Genomic DNA, 21,604 nt, shown 5'->3' with positions numbered 1-21,604 from the left:
CCTGGTGGTGCAATTGCTGGGTGGTAGGGTAGCTCTATTTTTAACTTTTTGAGGAACCTCCATACTGTTTTCCAGAGTGACTGCACCAGCTTGCATTCCCACCAGCAGTGAAGAGGGTTCCCCTTTCTCTGCATCCTCACCAATATCTGTTGTTTCCTGACTTGTTCATTTTAGCCATTCTGACTGGCATGGGTTGGTATCTCATTGTGATTTTGATTTGTATTTCCCTGATGCCGAGTAATGTTGAGCCATTTTTTCATGTGTCTGATGGCCATTTATATGTCATCTTTGGAGAAATGTCTGTTCATGTCTTCTGCCCATTTCTTGACTGGATTATTTGTTTTTTGGGTGTTGAGTTTGATAAATTCTTTCTAGATCTTGGATACTAGCCCTTTATCTGATATGCCATTTGCAAATATCTTCTCCCATTCTGTCAGTTGTCTTTTGGTTTTGTTGACTATTTCCTTTGCTGTGCAAAGGTTTTTTATTTTTATGAAATTCCAGTAGTTCATTTTTCCTTTGTTTCCCTTGCCTTTGGAGATGTGTCTAGCAAGAAGTTGCTGCGGCCAAGGTCGAAGAGGTTATTGCCTGTGTTCTCCCCTAGGATTTTGATGGATTCCTGTCTTACATTTTTAGGTCTTTCATCCATTTTGAGTTTATTTTTGTGTAAGCTGTAAGAAAGTGGTTCAGTTTCATTCTTCTGCATGTGGCTGTCCAATATTCCCAACACCATTTGTTGAAGAGACTGTCTTTTCTCCATTGGATATTCTTTCCTGCTTTGTCAAAGATTAGTTGACCATAGAGTTGAGGGTCCATTTCTGGGCTCTCTAGTCTGTTCCATTGATCTATGTGTCTGTTTTTGTGCCAGTACCATACTGTCTTGATGATGACAGCTTTGTTGTAATAGAGCTTGAAGTCTGGAATTGTGATGCCGCCAGCTTTGGTTTAATTATTTTTTAAGTAGGCTCCATGCCCAGCATTTAATGTACTGTTGGACCTTGTTGGCTGTTACCTTGGGGGAATTTTGGCATCCATGTTCATCAGGGATATTGGCCTGTAATTCTTTTTGGTGGGGTCTTTGGTTTTGGGATCAGGGTAATGCTGGCCTCAGAACGAGCTTGGAAGTATTCCTTCCATTTCTATTTTTTGAAACAGCTTCAGAAGCATAGATATAAATTCTTCTTTAAATGTTTGGTAGAATTCCCCTGGAAAGCCATCTGGCCTTGGACGCTTGTGTTTTGGGAGATTTTTGATTACTGCCTCAATTTCCTTGTTGGTTATGGGTCTGTTCAGGTTTTCTATTTCTTCCTGTTTCAGTTTTGGTAGTTTATACATTTCTAGGAATGCATCCATTTCTTCCAGATTGTCTAATTTGTTGGCATATAGTTGCTCATACTATGTTCTTATAATTGTTTGTGTTTCTTTGGTGTTGGTTGTGATCTTTCCTCTTTCATTCACTATTTTATTTATTTGGGTCCTTTACTTTTCTTTTTGATGAATCTGACCAGGGGTTTATCGATTTTGTTTATTCTTTTGAAGAATCAGCTCCTAGTTTCATTGCTCTGTTCTAGTATTCTTTTGGTTTCTATTTCATTGATTTCCCCTCTAATCGTTATTAATTCACTTCTCCTGCTGCATTTAGGCTTTCTTTGCTTTTCTTTCTCCTGTTCCTTTAGGTGTAGGGTTAGATTGTGTATTTGAGACTTTTCTTGTTTCTTGAGAATGGCTTGTATTGCTATGTACTTCCCTCTTAGGACCACCTTTGCTGCCTCCCAAAGGTTTTGAACAGTTGTGTTTTCATTTTCATTTGTTTCCATGAATTTTAATTCTTTAATTTCCTGGTTGACCCATTCATTCTTTAGTAGGATGCTCTTTAACCTCCATGTATTTGAGTTCTTTCCAAATTTCCTCTTGTGATTTGAGTTCAAGTTTCAAAGCATTGTTGTCTAAAAATATGCAGGGAATAATCCCAGTCTTTTCATACTGGTTGAGACCTGATTTGTGACTGCGAATGTGATCTATTCTGGGGAATGTTCCATGTGCACTAGAGAGAAGAATATGTATTCTGTTGCTTTAGGATGGAATGATCTGAATATATCTGTTAAGTCCATCTGGTCCAATGTGTCATTCAAAGCCCTTGTTTCCTTGTTGATCTGCTGCTTATATGATCTGTCCATTGCAATGAGTGAAGTGCTAATGTCCCCAATTATTATTGTATTATTATCAATTTGTTTCTTTAATTTTGTTATTAACTGGTTTATATATTTGGCTGTTCCCAAGTTAGCAGCATTAAGTATTTACAGTTGTTAGATCTTCTTGTTGGATAGACCCTTTAATTTTGATATAGTGTACCTCTTAATCTTTTATTACCGTCTTTGTTTTAAAATCTAATTTGTCTGATATAAAGATTGCTACCCCAGCTTTCTTTTGATGTCCATTAGCATAATAAATGGTTCTTCACCCCCTCATTTTCAAGCTGGAGGTGTCCTTGGGTCTAAAATGAGTCTCTTGCGGATAGCATATCGATGGGTCTTGCTTTTTAAATTTTTTTTTTTTTTAAGATTTTATATTTATTTGACAGAGAGAGCACAAGCAGGGGGAGTGGCAGGCAGAAGGAGAAGGGGAAGCAGGCTCCCCACCAAGCGGGGAGCCTGATGTGGGGCTTGATCTCAGGGACCCGGGATGATGACCTGAACTGAAGGCAGATGCTCACCCAACTGAGCCACCCAGGCTCCCTGGTCTTGCTTTTTTATCCAATCTGATACCCTGTGTCTTTTGATTGGGACATTTAGCCCATTTACATTCAGAGTAACTATTGAAAGATTTGGATTTAGTGCTACTGTATTACCTATAAAGTCACCTGTTTCTGTATATTGTCTTGGTCCTTTCTGGTCTGTTACTTTTGGGCTCTCTCTTTGCTTCAAGGATCCCCTTTAATATTTCTTGCAGAGCTGGTTTAGTGATCACAAATTCTTTTAGTTTCTGTTTGCCCTGGAAGCTTTTTATCTCTTCTTCTATTTTGAATGACAGCCTTGCTGGTAAACTATTCTTGGCTGCATATTTTTCTCATTTGGCACCCTGAATATGTCTTGCCAGTCCTTTTTGGCTTTCCAGGTCTCTGTGGATAGGTCTGCTACCAGTCTAATGTTTCTACCCTTGTAGGTTACCGACCTCTTGTCCCGAGCTACTTTCAGGATTTTCTCTTTTTCTCTGAGATTTGCAAGCTTCACTGTTATTTTGAGGTGTTGACCTATTTTTCATGATTTTGAGGGGGATTCTCTGTGCCTCCTGGACTTGATTGCCTGTTTCCTTTCCCAGATTAGGGTAGTTCTCAGGTATAATTTGCTCAAGTATATCTTCTTCCCCCTCCCCTTTCCTTTTTCTGTGATTTCAATTCTAATATTGTTTTGCTCCATGGTATCACTGATCTCTTGAATTCTCCCCTGGTGATCCATTAGTTGTTTATCCCTCTTTTTCTCAGCTTCTTTATTCTCCATCATTTTGTCTTCTATATTACTAATTCTCTCTTCTGAGTCATTCATCATAGCAGTTAGAGCCTCCATTTTTTTTTAAAGATTTTATTTATTTATTTGTCAGAGATAGAGAGATAGAACAACAGCGCAAGCAGGGGGAACAGCAGTCAGAGGGAGAAGCAGTCTCCCCGCTGAGCAAGGAACCCAATTTGGGGCTCGATTCCAGGATCCTGGGATCATGACCTGAGCCGAAGGTAGATGCTAACTGACTGAGCCACCCAGGTATCCGTAAAGCCTCCATTTTTGATTGCATCTCATTAATAGCCTTTTTGATTTCAACTTGTTTAGATTTTAGTTCTTTTATTTCTCCTGATAGGGATTTTCTCGTGTTTTCTATGCTTTTTTCAAGGTCAGCTAGTATATTTATAATCGTTATTCTGAACTCTAGTTCCAGTATCTTATAGCCATACTGATTAGGTCCCTGGCAGTCAGAACTTCCTCTTGTTCTTTTGAGATGAGTTTTACCATCTTGTAATTCTGTCCAGAGAAGAATAGATGAATGAGAGAACAAAATACTAAAATGTCAACAGTGACCCCAGATAAATATACACTAAGCAAATCAGAAGAGCCCCAGAACCGAAAAAACAAAAAAATTTAAGAAAAAATAAAAAATAAAAAAAATGAGAGAGAATATAATCAGACAGGTGAACAGAACAGAGCAATTCATTGGATCCTGTGTGTATTTTGGTCTGTTTGTTGGAAGACTAGATCCCGGAACACCTGAGTGTCTTACTTGGTTAAGCGTCTGCCTTCGGCTGAGGTCATAATCCCAGAGTCCTGGGATCGAGTCCCCCATCGGGCTCCTTGTTCAGCAAGGATCCTGTGTCTCCTCTGCTTGCTGCTCCCCCTGCTTGTGCTCTTTCTCAGCTTCTTTCCATCTCTCTCCCTCTCTGACAAATAAATAAGTAAAATCTTTAAAAAAAAAAATAAAAACTAGATCCCAAAATTGTAAAAAAAGGAAAAGTTATGTATATACAAAAATAAAATTAAATACAATGAAAGGATAGAATAACTGTAAAAACGAAAATTTAAAAAAACTTAAAAGAGTTGACAAAATAAGAAATTGGTTGAAAATGAAAGAGAAAAGAAATAGTAAATTTGGAAGACTAATCATGAGGAAAAAAACATGAATTCTATATACTGTTTTCCTCTAGTGCTGGAGTTTTGCAGTTCTTTGTGGTTGGTAAAGTTGGTCTTAGTTGGATGTTCTTGCTGATCTTCTTGGGGAGGGGCCTGTTGCACTGATTCTCAGGTGTCTTTGCCCCAGGAGGAATTGCATTGCCCCATGCCAGGGGTCAGGCTATGTAATTGGCCCCGGATTGCTCTATATGGCTTTTGTTCCCTGAAGGCTTTACACGCGGCTTTAGATATTGAGAATGGAAATGGCGGCCTCCCAATCTCCAGCCCTGGAGCTAAAAGCTCGTGCCCCACCACCCCCCACTCCTCAGTGTGCCCTTGGGGAAAAGCAGTCAATCATTCCTGTGTCCCTGGTCTCCATCTGCACTCTGTGCTCACCTAGCCCATGACTGAGCATTTCTATTCAGTCATGTGACCCCGCTTGGAATCTCCAAAGCCTGCAGACTCCTGTGGTGCCCACCCGCGCCATTCTTTCCCAGGAGGGAGGGTTGTCTGACTGCGGTTCTGCCATTTGCTGGTTCCCTGCTCAGAGAGTGGTTGCCCAACCCTTCTGCGGTTTGTGTTTTATGGCAACACTGTTCTGAAAGCCCACTTCTGGGCTTGCTCATGGCAGCCGGCTTTCCTGCTCCGATGCCTGGGAACTCTCACGCACTCAGGTACCCCTGTTCTTTCTGTGACCCCTGCGATCCTGAGAGCACACTGTCCCACCTAGGATTCTTCCCTGTCTGGCCACCTGAGTACCTTTCAGGCAGGGACATATACCAGAGCAGACTTCTAGAAGTTCTGATTTTTCGCTGTACTACTATATTACTTTCTGGTAGCCAGCTTTCTGCAGCTCCCTACTCTCGCGGTTTATCTTCCAATATGTTGCTTAGGATTCACTTCTCCACACCTCCTACCTTGCAGAAAGTGCTTGCTTTTCTATTTGTAGAATTGCAGCAATTCTTTTCTTAGAGCTCTGGTTCAGTTCACAGGAGTTCAGAATGATTTGATAGCTCTCTAGCTGAATTCCTGGGACCAGACAAAACTAAAGTCTCTTATTCCTCCGCCATCTTGGAATGTCTGTCCTTATGATTTTCCTAATAACATTTTGTTTTCTCTAGCCTACTTTATTATAAGAACATTGTGTATCATACATATAACATTAAAAAATATGTGTTAATTGGCTGTTTATATTATCATTAAAGCTCCTTGTCAACAGTAAGCTACTAGTAAAGTGTTTTGGGGAGTCAAAAGTTCTTTGTGGATATTTTATTGCCCAGGGGTTGGTGACCATCACCCCTGCATGGTTCAAAGCTCAACTGTGTTTCAAAATTGCTAAATAAAAAGGTAACTTATTTCTGTGACTGACTTGCATGGTAATTTATGGTAGCATTGGACATAAATAAGTCTGCAATATTATTATGATAATAATAAAACAATTCCCATTAAGTCTTGCCAAGCTGAGGAGTCAAGGATTAATATTCAGGATTCATCAGGCTAGAGAGTCCCTGTGAATACCATAGGCTCTCATTTGAAAGAATCAGGGTTGCACCCTAGGAGGAGGCAAATTAGAGATATATGAAATCCTCCTCAAGCTGAAATGTGGTCTTAACTGATATTAGTTCCTGTTTAGAATAAGGCGATCAGTTCCCATTTTGAGTATCTAGCAAAGGAAAGAATGAGCCCTCTCTGAAAGAAAATGTGTACAAAATTTATATATTTTCTTTGTCATTCTATACAAAATTAATCATTATATTAAAAGACAGAATCACATGAATCACTGAATTCTACTCATGAAACCAATATTGCACTGTATGTTAATTAACTAGAATTTAAATAAAAATTATAAAAAGACAGAATCATATAACTCAATATGAAGAGAACAAAAATGCCCCAGGCAATGTGAATATACCTGGCAGTGATCCAGATATTGGAGCTAGTAGGTAGTGATTTTAAAATAATGATTAATGTGTTCAAAAAAGTAGAAAAAAAGATTGAGAACTTAATTAGAGAAGCAGAATTTATAAAAAGGAATTAAAATGAAATTCTGAAACTAAAAAATACACTAATTGAATTTCAGAACTCCAGTGAATGGGTTTAATAGCAGATGAGATGCAGCAGAAGACACGGTTAATGAACTGGAAGATGATTTCCTAAAAAGTTTTGAAATAAAAACATTGAGTAGAGAAAGAATAAACAAATTTATAAAAGAGATATGTTTCGTTAAAATTTCTAACATGGGAGTTCAAAAAGAGATCATAGGGCAAAAACAAAATATTTGAAGAGAAATGGCCACATATTATCCAAAACTTGTAAAAACAGTATGCCAACTTATAGATTCAAGAAACTATGTTAAGCCTAAACAGGATAAATGTTGAGAAAAAGCAAACATAGGAACATTGTTTTAAGATTGCTGAAAACATTAGATAAAGATAAAATTTTTAAAGTGATCAGAGAAAAATAAGACACTTTACTTTGAGAGAAGGAGCAGTAAGACTTACGACTATCTTTTAAGGAGGAAACATCATATACCTTAAATATAAATAGAAAAAGAGAGAAAAACCCTCCTTCTTGTTGTATGAGGCCAGCATAACCTTGAAACTAAATGTGTCAAGATTTTTATAAGAAAAGAAAAATTCAAATCAGTTGCATGGATATAGTTGCAAGAAATTTAAATATTAGCAAATTGAATCTAGCAATACATAAAAATAATGTAGCTAAATGGATTTAGTACAGGAATTACAAAGTTTATCATTTGGAAGTTATGGTTTATCATTTGAAAATTATGGTTTATCATTTGAAAATTAACACATCTGATAAATGGAGAAAAATCATATTTCTATTGATAATAAAATTCAGCACTAACTCCTGATATTAGTAATAAAAGAGAACTTAATTTTGATAAGGTATCTACAAAAATAACCCAACAACAAAATCATATTTAAGTTATTGTTTTCCCTCTGAAATCAGAAGAAGGGTGCTCTTTTAACTGTTTCTATTGAACACTGTACTGAGAGTCCTAGTCAGTGCAATAGGGAAAAAAAATAGAAAATAAGGATTGGAAAGGAAGAAATAAGAATTATCTACTGATAACATGATTATGTAACTGTATATACAGGTATCCAAATGGATATACAGACAAGTTAGTAGAATAAAGCAAATATAGGCAATCCTTGGATGTAAGTTCAATATACAAATATCAGTTGTATTTTTATATACCAGCTGTAATCAAATAGTGTTATTTATTGAAAGATCCCACAGATAATAGCATCAAAAAGCATTAGCTATCCAGGAATAAATTTAAAAGAAAGATATATATAACACATACACTGAAAAGTACAAAACATTATTAAAAGAAAATAAATATATCTAAATCATTTGAAGGCTATGTTATGTTCATAGATATGAAGACTCAATATTTATAAACATGTCAGTTCTTCCCAAATTCATACATTTAATCCTATTTCAATAATTCATTACACTGCATACTTAATGATTTGTACACTTTCATGTACATACATAAAAAGTTCAATTAAAAGACATTTCCCATTAAAACATATACTTGTAAGATCTCAGGAGACTTGCAAATTTTTTGTAGAATGAAGTAAACTTAGATACTATTAGTACTTTAGGGATAAATGATTTTAGCTATGATTTTTTTTTAATTAAAATATTTTTTTATTGAAGTATAATTGACATACAATATCCTATTAGTTTCAGGTATATATCATAGTGATTCACTATTTTTATACATTTCAAAATGATTTCCATGATAAGTCTAATTACCATAAGTGGTGATCTTCTTTAATTACGAATGCTATCTCTGTTTTGTTACATTGTTTGGTTATACAGACTAGATAATATCTTTACAAAATCTTTAGTATGAAATCAGCTTAAGTTTTATATTGAAATATTTAATGTTTTCTCACTTTAGTTAAATGAAGTAAGTGAAGAAAACAAGAAGATGGAGATTCAGGCTAAGAGAGTTCAAGCTCGTTTAGATAATTTACAGGTAAGTTGCCTGCTCTTTTGACACAAGGGATTTTTTTTTTTTTTGAAGATTTTATTTATTTATTTGACAGAACATGAGAGAGGGAACACAAGCAGAGGGAGTGGGAGAGGGAGAAGCAGGCCTCCCGCTGAGCAGGGAGCCCGATATAGGACTGGATCCCAGGACCCTGGGATCATGACCTGAGCTGAAGGCAGATGCTTAATGACTGAGCCACCCAGGTGCCCCGACACAAGTGAATTTTAAGTGATTTCCTTTGGATTTTCCCACCTTTAATACAATTGTATTTTAATTCATGGATATGTACTGTTGCAGAGGAAGTATGAGTTTATGACAATACAGAGATTGAAAGGAAATTCGCATGCTGCTAATGAAATGAAAAGTTTAAAACAAGATAAAGTACCAGTCTCAAAAACTCACAAGGTATGATACAATTGAAAATTTCTCCAGTAGAAAATAAAGACATTTTCTCTTTGTTCTTGAATCTGTTTTTGGCAAACATCATTTTGGTATGAAAGGATTCACCATAATAATTCCTTTACAGAGAAATATCAGTATAATATTTCTAATATGCTTTTATTTACAAAAGCAAAACAAAATATTTCAGCAGTGTTTCAGGCACAGACCTTAAGCTTAATAAGAGCTTTATTATTCATTGTGTTTTAAGATTCCACAAACTTTCAGTGTTTTCTGTCAAGACTGCAATCCATACCTGAATGGGCTTTATTTATTTTTTCCTAAGGAATTTTTTACTTTGAGGTATAAATTACATACAGTAATATAATGCAGAGATCATTAAGTATATAGCTTAGTCAGTTTTGACAAATGCCTATACTCATGTAACCTGCAACTAGATATAGAACATTTCCATCATCCTAGAAAGTTCCCTTATGTCCCTTCTCAGTTCTTCCTTGCAAGAAGTAGCTGTTAATCTGATTTCTATCACCATGGATTAATTTTGCCTATTTTAGAACTTTAGTCAGTGGGGTTGTATAGTATGCTCTCATCTGGGTAAGGCTTATTTTGCTCATCATAACATTGGGTGTATCAATAGTTTGTTCCTCTGTATTGCTCAGTAGTATTCTACTGTTTGAATATATCACAATTTGTTTATCCATTCTTCTTTTAATAGACACCTGGGCTATTTCTACTTTTTGTCTATTATGAATAAAGCTGCTAAGAATGTTTGTGTACAAGGCTTTCAGTGGACAGATGTTTTCATTCCCCTTGGAAATACAAGCAAGACTGGAATTTCTGGGTCATAGATATTTGACTTTTTGTGAAACTGCCAGTTTTCCGAAGCAGTTATACCATTTTATACTCCTACTAGCAATGTTTGAATGTTGTGGTTACTCCAAACTATGCCAACATTTGGTGTTTTCACGCTTTTTCATTTTGACGTTTTCAGCGGGTGGCTAGTGATATTTCACTGTGGGCTGTTAATAATTTTGATAAATCCTCTAGTTCTTTTCATGAAGTGGGAAGACAGCATCATTTAAAGATAGCTGTGGAGGAATCTCAATTACAAAATCAGGAGCCACCATTGGGCAGTGTGACTCTGAAGGTGTTAACTGTCTGGCTGGCCTGTGATGAAGATATCATGGCTCCGCAGGACCAAATTCAACAAAAGATTGCTGTGCAGAGAATATGCAGGGAATAATCTCAATCTTTTGGTATCGGTTGAGACCTGATTCGTGATCCAGTATGTGGTCTATTCTGGAGAAAGTTCCATGTGTGCTCGAGAAGAATGGGTATTCTGTTGTTTTAGGGTGGAATGTGCTGTATATATTTATGAGGTCCATCTGGTCCAGTGTGTCATTCAGAGCTCTTTTTTCTTTGTTGATTTTCTCCTTAGATGATCTGTCTGTTGCTGAGAGTGGACTATTGAGGTCTCCTACAATTAACGTATTGTTGTCAATATGACTCTTTATTTTGGTTAACAGTTGGCTTATGTAGATGGCTGCTCCCAGGTTGGGGGCATAGATATTTACAATTGTTAGATCTTCTTGTTGGATAGACCCTTTAAGAATGATATAGTGTCCTTCTGTGTCTCTAACTACATTCTTTAGCTTAAAATCTAATTTGTCTGATATAAGAATTGCTACCCCAGCTTTCTTTTGAGGTCCGCTGCCATGGAAGATGGATCTCCATCCCTTCACTTTCAGTCTGGATGTATCTTTAGGTTCAGAATGAGTCTCTTGTAGATAGCATATGGATGGGTCCTGTCTTTTAATGCAATCTGCAACCCTGTGCCGTTTTATGGGAGCATTTAGGCCATTCACGTTGAGAGTGATTATTGAAAGATATGAATTTATTGTCATCTTGTTGCCTGTGAAGTCCTTGTTTCTATAGATTGTCTCTGTAAATTTCTGTGCTATATTACTCTTGGGGTCTTTCTCCTTTTATAGACGCCCCCCTTAATATTTCTTGCAGGGCCAGCTTAGTGGTCACATATTCTTTCAGTTTCTGCCAGTCTTGGAACCTCTACATCTCTCCATCCATTCTAAATGACAGCATTGCCTGATAAAGTATTCTTGGCTGCATGTTCTTCTCATTTAGTACCCTGAATATGTCTTGCCAGGCCTTTCTGGCTTGCCAGGTCTCTGTGGATAGGTCTGACGTTATTCTGATGTTCCTCCCTCTGTACATAAGGAATCTCTTCCCCCTAACTGCCCTTAAGATGGTTTCCTTTGTTCTAAGATTTGCAAGTTTTACTATTACATGCTGGGGTGTTGGCCTGTTTTCCTTGATCTTGGGAGGGGTCCTCTCTGCCTCTAGGACACAAATGTTTGTTTCATTCCCCAAATTAGGGAAGTTCTCAGCTACGATTTGGTCAAATATATCTTCTAGTCCTTTCTCTCTCCACCCCCTGAGTGATCCCAATAATTCTGACATTGGAACATTTCATGGTGTCACTTATTTCTCTGATTCTATTTTCATGGATTTTGAGTTATTTTTCCCTGGCCCCCTCTTTTTCCTTCTTGTCTATTAATTGGTCTTCTAGATCACTAATTCGTTCTTCTGCCTCGCTTAACCTAGCTGTTAGATTATCTAGATTAGTTTGGATCTCGATAGCATTTTTAAATTCTGCCAATTCAGCTTTCATTTCTGCCCTTAGAGACTCTTATGTTGCCATTAATCGATTTCTCCATTCTAGCTATCATCTTCACAATTGCTAGCCTGAATTCCATCTCCGACATCTTGGTTATATCTGTATCCATTTGTAAATCTGTGGTATAAGTCATAGTCTCTGAGTCTTTCCTATTTGGGGGGTTCCTCCTCCTAGTCATTCTGTTGATGGGTGGTTGAGGGAATGTATAGAGTCCATATTATTGACCACAACCCAAGCAAGATGCACCTGTTTTATAGGGACGTTAGGCTTGCTGGCCTCTTGTTCGTCCAGCCTGCCTTCTGGGGGAGGGGACTGCCACACTGTTACTCAGGCATCCCTGTTTGGGTAGAGTTGCCCTGCCCCCTATGACGGGGAATGGGCTCAGTGAAAACCGGTTTTTGGGGGGCTTTTGTTCTCTAGTGGTTTCCCTGGTGGCTTTCCTCATCTCCTCTGAGAGTCAGAGCAGAAGAGACCGTTTCCAACCCTCTGCCTCAGAACGGAGAGATCACAGTCTGTTCTTCAGTGAGCTCTCCAGGCCACACTATCTCTGTTTCTGTGTGTGCTGCCTTAAACTTCACGTCCTGGGTTGTGTGCCCCTCAGCAGCGCTCCCAGTCCTCGCCTCCAGATCGGGGCATGTCTCTGCCCTTTGTGCTTCTAAAACCACCAGGTCCCCCCAGTTCGCATGCGGGGCCCCGCTGGTTTCAGTCCAGGGGGCTGCCCTAAAGTCCTTTCCCTGCTGCTACCGGTCTGTGAGTCTGTGCCCCTGCTACCGGTCTGTGAGTCTGTGCCCTGTCCACAACGTGGGAGGCTATTGCTCACTGGCGGTGTAGGATCCCACCGGCTTGGCTCCCTCCCCCTTCCGTTTATCCTCTGATATCTGCCCACAGAATCACGGCCCCCCGCTTTGTACCTCGAAACCAAACACCTGCGATATTCTGTTTATAGAGATCCAGATCTATCTTTGTACATCTCGGGCTGATTTCGTGGGTGTTCAGAGTGGTTCGGTAGATATCCAGCTCAGTTCCAGGGACTGGTTGGAATAGGGTCCCCTACTCCTCAGACCATAAAAGACCATAATGCTTTTAAACTGGAACTCAATCACAAGAAAAAAATTGGCAGATATTCAAACACTTGGAAGTTAAAAACGACTCTGCTCAAGAATGTTTGGGTCAACCAAGAAATCAAAGAAGAACTTAAACAATTCATGGAAACCAATGAGAACAAAAGCACTTCAGTCCAAAACCTATGGGATACTGCAAAGGCGGTCCTAAGGGGGAAATACATAGCCATCCATGCCTCACTCAAAAAAATAGAAAAATCTCGAATTCACCAACTAACTCTACACCTTAAAGAACTAGAGAAAAAGCAACAAACGATGCCTAAGCCACGCATTAGAAGAGAAATAATTAAGATTAGAGCAGAGATCAGTGAATTAGAAACCAGAAACACAGTAGATCAGATCAACGAAACTAGAAGCTGGTTCTTTGAAAGAATTAATAAGGTCGATAAACCACTGGCCAGACTTATCCAAAAGAAAAGAGAAAGGACCCAAATTAATAAAATTATGAATGAAAGGGGAGATTCACGACTAACACCAAGGAAATAGAAACAATTAATAGAAATTATTATCAACAACTATATGCCAATAAATTAAGCTACCTGGGAGAAATGGATGCCTTCCTGGAAATCTATAAACTCCCAGGACTGATACAAGAAGAAATTGACAACCTGAATAGGTCAATAACCACTAATGAGATTGAAGCAGTGATCAAAAACCTCCCAAAAAACAAGAGTCCAGGGCCTGATGGATTCCCTGGGGAATTCTACCAAACATTCAAAGAAGAAATAATACCAATTCTCCTAAAGCTGTTTCAAAAAATAGAAACAGAAGGAAAGCTTCCAGACTCATTCTGTGAGGCCAGCATTACCTTAATCCCCAAACCAGGCAAAGACCCCATCAAAAAGGAGAATTTCAGACCAATATCCCTGATGAATATGGATTCCAAAATCCTCAACAAAATCCTAGCTAATAGGATCCAACGATACACGAAAAGGATCATCCACCACGACCAAGTGGGATTTATCCCCGGGATGCAAGGGTGGTTCAACACTCGCAAATCAATCAATGTGATAGAACACATTAATAAGAGGAGAGAGAAGAACCATATGGTCCTCTCAATTGATGAAGAAAAAGCATTTGACAAAATACAGCATCCTTTCCTGATTAAAACTCTTCAGTGTATAGGGATAGAGGGAACGTTCCTCAAGTTCACAAAATCCATCTATGAAAAACCCACAGTGAATATCATCCTCAATGGGGAAAAGCTGAGAGCTTTTCCCTTAAGATCAGGAACATGAGAAGGATGCCCACTCTTGCCATTGTTGTTCAACATAGTAGTAGAAGTCCTAGCAACAACAATCAGACAACAAAAAGAAATAAAAGGTATTCAAATTGGCAAAGAAGAAGTCAAACTCTCTCTCTTCGCAGATGACATGTTACTTTATGTGGAAAATCCAAAAGACTCCACCCCCAAATTACTAGAACTCATACAGCAATTCAATAATGTGGCAGGATACGAAATCAATGCACAGAAATCAGTTGCTTTCTTATACACTAACAACGCAACTGTAGAAATAGAAATTAGCGAAATGATTCCATTTACTATAGCACCAAAAACCATAAGATACCTCAGAATAAACCTAACCAAAGAGGTAAAGGATCTATACTCTAGGAACTACAGAACACTCATGAAAGAAATTGAAGAAGACACAAAGAGATGGAAAAACATTCCATGCTCATGGATCGGAAGAATAAACATTGTTAAAATGTCTATGCTACCCAGAGCAATCTATACCTTCAACACCATCCTGATCCAAATTCCAATGACATTTTTCAAAGTGCTGGGACAAACAATCCTAAAATTTGTATGGAATCCGAAAAGACCCTGAATCACCAAGGAAATGTTGAAAAAGACAGAGGGAGAAGTAGGCTCTCCGCTGAGCAGGGAGCCCAGTGTGGGGCTCGATCCCAGGACCCTGGGATCATGACCTGAGCTGAAGGCGGACACTTAATGAACTGAGCCACTCAAGCATCCCTCAGTTTCCTTTTTTTTTTTTTAAGTAGCCTCCACGCTCTGGATGGAGCACAGTGTGGGGCTTGAACTCACGAATCTGAGAATCAAGACCTGAGGTGATATCAAGAGTCGGATGCCTAACCTACTGAGCCACCCAGTCATTCCTCAATTTCCTTCTTAAGATGGGTTTTCTCTCCTTCTCTTAGCCATCATTTAACATGTTTCTTATGTTAATTGGAGATGTTTGATATGAAATTTCCTTTGGGGAAGCTTTTTCATTCAGTACATATTTTAGTGACCTTTAGGTAAATTATTCTATAATCTTCCAATTTAAAGCTTGCTCTTGAAATTTTATGAGACTGTGAATGGAAATAAATGTTTGATATAATTTTTTATCTATAGGTACCACTTAATGCACAAGTGTATGAAGTTTTAACTGTCTTCATGGACTGGATTTCAGATCATCACCTTAGTAAAATAAAAAGTGAAGAATCTGGAATGGATGGTGAAAAGCCGCTACTCAAATTTGCTTCTCAGAGAAATGATATTCAGGAGAAGTGTATAAAGGTTTGTTTTTTGTTTTGATATATATGATTCATGAAGATTAAAACTGGAAAGCCTGTGGTATGTGTTACAAGAGAAAAAAATATTGAAAGTATTTTTGATAGAAAATTGCCCATACCAATAGTTCTAAAAAGATTCGTTCCCAACTTAATTAAGGTTAATTCATACTTTTACTTTTCTTAACATAGTGGGAATTTCTTTTAAAAATAGAGACTACAAATTAAGAACTTACTCTAAAAATGGCAAAAATAATTTTATACTACTTACGTAAATGATTAGTGATATGAATAAGTCCTGAAAACACATCATTTTGGGTTCAAATTCCACTAAACTAATTTTTTTTTTGCCATGAAAGGATAAAAAGTCTATTTGTAAGGGGCTTCTCATTAACAAAAATAAGTGACCATTTTCTTAAGTTACAGACATTAATTTGGATATTCATATTCATGATTTCTAGTTAGTAAATGTGGTCATTAGAGGTTGACAATTATATTCTACAAGAAATATATTTAAAAATTTGAGGAGTAGACATCTAAAGTTGTTTGTTTGGTTTAATGTTTTCAGAAGTAATTTCATAATTGTTGAATATTGGCCAGGGTTCCATTTTAGAAAATTATTTCCAGTTTTCATCCTTACCTAAAATATTTCTTCTAAATGCCTTTTCTGCTTGGCAGAATAATGACCTTCCAGATGTTCATATCCTAATCCCCGTATGTTATGTTCCGTGGTAGAAGTGACTTTCCACTAGAGATTGACCGGGATTGTCTGGGTGGGCCCAGTAATCCTGTGAGCTTTTAACCAGACAGAGGAGCAGAAAAGTAGGTCAGAAACTCAGCCCATGCTTGCTGGCTTTGAAGATGGAGTAAAAGGGCCATGAGCCAAGTCATGCTTCTAGAAATTACTTTAGTTTTAGTTATATTTAAGTCTTTGCTTCATTTTTAGTTTTCAGTTTTTTGTCTCTGGTACAGGGTAAGGGTCTAACTTCATTTTTCACATGTGGATATCCGGTTTTCCCAGCCCCATTTATTGAAGAGACCATCTTTTTCCCCATTGAGCGATACTGGCACCCTTGACAAACATCATTTCACCGTGTATGTGAGGTCTTATTTGTGGGCTTTCTATCCCATTGGTCTGTATATCTCTCTTTATGCGAATACCATAATATTTTAATTACTGTAGCTTTGTAGCAAGTTTGAAATCAGGAAGTGTGAGACCTTCAACTTTGTTCGTTTTCAAGATTTTTTTTTTTGTCCATTCATTGTGCCTGTAGATTCCATAGTAGTATTCTATGTTATATAAAAGTTTTACATTTTTATGTAGTTAAACTCATATCCTTTCTTTTATTTCTACCACTGCATCAGTGTTAAAATAGACTTCTCTTGCCCCCAACATTTGAAAAATCTTTAACTTTGTATTTTTTTTTCCAGGCTTTTTATTTTTTCATGGTTAACTTCAAAATATTTAATTCATCTATGATATATTTTGATGTAAGGAATACAGTAGAGATACACTTTCATTTTTTAAATGGTAAACAAGTTGTCCTTGTGGATTAACTCCTATTTTATCCATTGATTTGAAATGTATGTGAAATATATATTGTATATGAAATGTATTTATGAGGTGGGGTCTATTTTTATAGTCACTACTCTGTTCCATTGATCTGTATGTTCCTGTACTACTACTGCAGTGTTCTGATTAATTCAGACTTTAATATATGATTATACACAGCCAGGAAGTTTCTGTTATTCTTACAAGAAATTTTTAATTTTCTAAAATACTCATTTTAATATAATTTTTAAAGGCTTTTCATGTTTTATTGTTACTACACTTAATTTCTGGATTGATTAAGAATTGATATCTTTATAATAAGTTTTCCCATCCTTCCTTTTATATAATTAGTTTTTCATGTTCTTAAATGAAGTTTATAATTTTATATATGTGTATTTTACATGTTTCCTTTTTCATTTATTTTACTAGTTTTGGAATTTTTTTTGGTATTATGAATATGATTTTTTTTCCATTCTCTAAAATTGGATATTTGATAGTATTTGGAAGATTTTTATATTTTTAGCAACTGGGACAGAAATCATTAGTTCTGATAATTTAAAAAAAATGTTTTTCTTGTGTTTTCTAGTTAAGTGATCACATTATTTAGAATTAATGAAAATATTGTCTGCTTAAATGTTAAATATTTTATTCCATTTTCTCATCAATTTTGCAAGTTGATATATATAAAAGACAGGATTTTTCTGTTTGCTTTACATAGTCCTTCCAGAATAAGGTAAATAATAGAGGTGATAGCAGATAGCATCCCTGTCTTGGTCTGCCTCTAATGGCTCCACTTTTGAAGGGTTTCACAATAAAATATGATTGGTTTTTTAAAAATCAGGGTTTTTTCTTATACAAAATTAGACTCTAGGTAATAGTTCTCTATGTTCCTTTCGTTTTTTCCTCTTTTGTACTAAGCTGGAAGATTTTCAGAGACAGGGGTATTATCTTAACTCCCTCTCCATGACCTCAGTTCTCCTTTGTAGGTTTTAGGAGCTCAAATAACTTTTTTGTGAATTGAGCATTTATGGGAGATATCTGAAAATTCTATTTTGTGTATAGAAAATTCTTTTTTGTGTTAAAATAGATTATATAGGTGCTCGTATTTTTTAAAGTATAATTAACATACAATGTTATTAGTTTTAGGTGTGCAGCATATTGACCAAACAGTTCTATACATTACTCAGGCTCACCATTTTGTGTAGTCACCCTCTGTCACCATATTTTATTACAATATTATTGACTGTATTCCCTAAACTGTGTTTTCATCTCTGTGACTTACTTATTTTCTAACTGAAAGTTTATACCACTTAATCCCTTTTATTTATTTCACCCATTCCCCAACCCACCTCCTTTCTGGCAATCACCAGTTTGTTGTCTGTATATAAGGGTCTGTCCATTCGTTCATTCATTTGTTTATTCCTTTATTAGTTTATTTTTTGGATTCCACATACAAATGAAATCATAAAAAAGAAACGGACACCTCAGGGTCCATCCATGTTGCTGCATATGGCAAGATCTCATTCTTTTTTATGGCTGGGTAATATTCCATTGTATGTTAACATAACCATATGTTGCTCTTTATTCATTCATCTATCAATGGGCACTTAGGTTTCTTCCATATCTTGGCTGTGATAAATAATGCTGCAGTAAACACAGGGTGCACCTATCTTTTGAGTGTATGCTTTATTTTCTTTGGGAAACACCTAGCAGTGGAATTATTGGATCATATGGTGATTCTATTTTTGAGTTTTTGAGGAACCTCCATACTGTTTTCCATAGTGGCTGTACATCCCTGTCAACAGTATATGAAGATTCCCTCTTCTTCACACCTTGCCAACACTTATTTCTTGTCTTTGATAATAGCCATCCTAAGAGGTATGAGGTAATACCTCATTGTGGTTTTAATTTGCATTTCCCTGATGATTAGTGAAGTAGAGCATTTTTTCATCAGTTGGCCTGTTGTCTTCTGTTGGCCATCAGTATGTCTTATTTGGAAAAATATCTGTTCAGGTTCACTTCCCGTTTTAATCAGATTATTTGGGTTTTTTTGGTGTTGGGTTATATAAGTTCTACATATATTGTGGATATTAACCCTTTATCAGATATATCATTTACACATATCTTCTTCCTTTCATTAGGTTGCCTTCTGTTTTGTGGATGGTTTCCTTTGTTATACAAAAGCTTTTTATTTTGGTGTGGTCCCAATAGTTTATTTTTTGCTTTTGCTGCCCTTGCCTGAGGAGACATATCTAGAAAAATGTTGCTAAGGCTGATGTCCAAGGGAGTATTGCCATTGTTTTCTTCTAGGAATTTTATGATTTCAGGTCTCCGATTTCACATTTAGGTCTTCAATCCATTTTGAGTTAATTTTTGTGTATGGTGTAAGGATGTGGTCCAGTTTCATTCTTTTGCATGTAGCTGTCCAGTTTTCCCAACACCATTAATTGAAAAGACTGTCTTTTCCCCATTGTATATTCTTTCCTCCTTTTTTATAGATTAGTTGATCACATAAGCATGGGTTCTGGGCTCTCTGTTCTGTTGAATTGATCTATGTGTCTATTTTTGTGGCTCTATCATGGTTTTGATTACTACAACTTCATAGTATATCTTGAAATCTGGGTTTGTGATACTTCCAGTTTTCTTTCTCAAGATTGTTCTTGCTATTTGGAGTCTTTTGTGGTTCCATACAAATTTTAGGATTATTTGTTCTAGTTCTGTGAAAAGTGCTGTTGGTATTTTGATAGGGATTGCATTAAATGTTTAGATTACTTTGGGTAGTATGGACATTTTAATAATATTTAATTCTAACAGTAAATGAGCACAGAATATCTTTCCATTTGTGTAGTCTTCAGTTTCTTTCATAATTTTCAGAGTACAGGTCTTTAACTTCCTTGGTTAAGTTTATTCCTAGGTATTTTATTCTTTTTGGTTCAATTTTAAATGGGATTATTTTCTTAATCTCTCTTTCCACTTCTTCATTATTAGTTTATAGAAATGCAGCTGATTTCTATATATTAATTTTGTATCCTGCCACTTTACTGAATTCATTTATCAGTTGTAATAGGTTTTGATGTAACCTTTAGTGACACTTTAATTTCTTCCTGACCAATTTGGATGCCTTCTATTTCTTGTTTGATTATTGCAAGTAGCATTTCTAGTACTATGTTGAATAAAAGTGGTGAGAGTGGACATCCTATTTTTGTTCCTGATCTTAAAGGAAAGGCTTTCAGTTTTTCACATTGAGCATGTTAGCTTTGGATTTGTCATATATTGCCTTTATTATGTTGAGGCATGTTCCTATAAACCCACTGTGTTGAGAGGTTTTATCATGAATGTATATCATATTTTGTCAAATGCCTTTTCTGAGTCTGTGGAGACAGTCATATGTTTTTTATTCTTTCTCTTGTTAGTGTGGTGTATCACATTGATTGGTTTGCAAATATTGAACCACTTTTGCATTCCTGGAATAAATCCTACTTAATTGTGGTAAATGATCTATTGCATTGCTGAATTTGGTTTGCTAGTATTCTTTTTTTAAAGATTTTATTTATTTATTAGAGAGAGAGAGAGAGAGCGTGTGCACAAGCAGGGGGAGTGGCAGGCAGAGGGAGAAGCAGGCTCCCTGCTTAGCAAGGAGCCCAGTGCGGGACTCAATCCCTAGGACCCTGGGGTCATGACCTGAGCCGAAGGCAGACGCTTAACTGACTGAGCCACCCAGGCATCCCGGTTTGCTAGTATTTTATTGAGGATATTTGCATCTATATTTATCAAAGATATTGACCTGTAGTTCTTTTTTTGTGTAGTGTTTTTATCCAGTTTTTGTATCAGGATAATGCTGGTCTTGTGGAATGAAGTTTTTCCTCTTTTTTTTTTTTTTGGAATAGTTTGAGAAGAAAAGGTATTAGCTTCTTTAAATGTTTGGTAGAATTTGCCTGTGAAACCATCTGGTTCTGGACTTTTGTTTGTTGGTAGTTTTTTGATTCCTGACTCAATTTTATTACTTGTAATCGGTCTGTTCAAGTTTTCTATTTCTTCCTGATTCAGATTTGGAAAGTTACATTTTCTGGGAATTTATCCATTTCTTGTAGATTGTCTAATTTGTTGGCATATAATTTTTCATAATATTCTCTTATAATCCTATGTCATGTTTGTTTTATTTCTACTTTTTTATTCTGTTATTTGAGTTCTCTGAACTTTTTCTTGATGAGTCTGGCTAAAGGTTTATCAATTCTGTTTATTTTTTCAAAAAACCAGCTCCTAGTTTCATTGATCTTTTTAATTTGTTTTAGTGTCTATTTTGTTTATTTTTGCTCTGATCTTTATCATTTCCTCCCTTCTACTAGCTTTGAGTTTGTTACTTTTCTTTCTAGCTCTTTTAGGTCTAAAGTTGTTGTTTATTGGGGATTTTTTTTTTTTCTTTTCGAGGTAGACCTGTATTGGTATTAACTTCCCTCTTAGAACCACTTTTGCTGCATTCTAAAGATTTTTGACTGTTGTGTTCTCATTTTCATTTGTCTCCATGTATTTTTTATTTCTTCTTTGATTTCTTGGTTCACTCATTCATTGTTTATTAGCACGTTATTTTGCCTGCGTGTTTTTGTGTTCCTTCCAGAATTTTTCTTGTAATTGATTTCTAGTTTC

At 36.4% G+C, this 21,604-nt stretch overlaps 1 protein-coding gene across 11 annotated transcripts in view; it reads left to right on the top strand.

Annotated features, from left to right (window-relative positions):
• Positions 1-21,604, top strand: part of CCDC138 (coiled-coil domain containing 138) — a 142,726-nt gene that overhangs the window by 29,417 nt on the left and 91,705 nt on the right. For 10 of the 11 annotated variants that reach the window (XM_078056697.1, XM_078056703.1, XM_078056702.1 and 7 more), the window contains 3 exons: positions 8,587-8,664; positions 8,977-9,084; positions 15,251-15,415. In XM_078056697.1, coding sequence (XP_077912823.1) covers positions 8,587-8,664; positions 8,977-9,084; positions 15,251-15,415 — 351 coding nt within the window. The remainder of the gene's footprint in view (positions 1-8,586; positions 8,665-8,976; positions 9,085-15,250; positions 15,416-21,604) is intronic. The other variant, XM_078056698.1, reaches the window with a different exon arrangement.

This window comes from Halichoerus grypus, chromosome 10 (assembly GCF_964656455.1).
Source record: "Halichoerus grypus chromosome 10, mHalGry1.hap1.1, whole genome shotgun sequence".
Taxonomy (NCBI): Eukaryota; Metazoa; Chordata; class Mammalia; order Carnivora; family Phocidae; genus Halichoerus; species Halichoerus grypus.
Note: the sequence above shows the minus strand (reverse complement) of the source record. Positions and strands in the feature narration are given on the sequence as shown.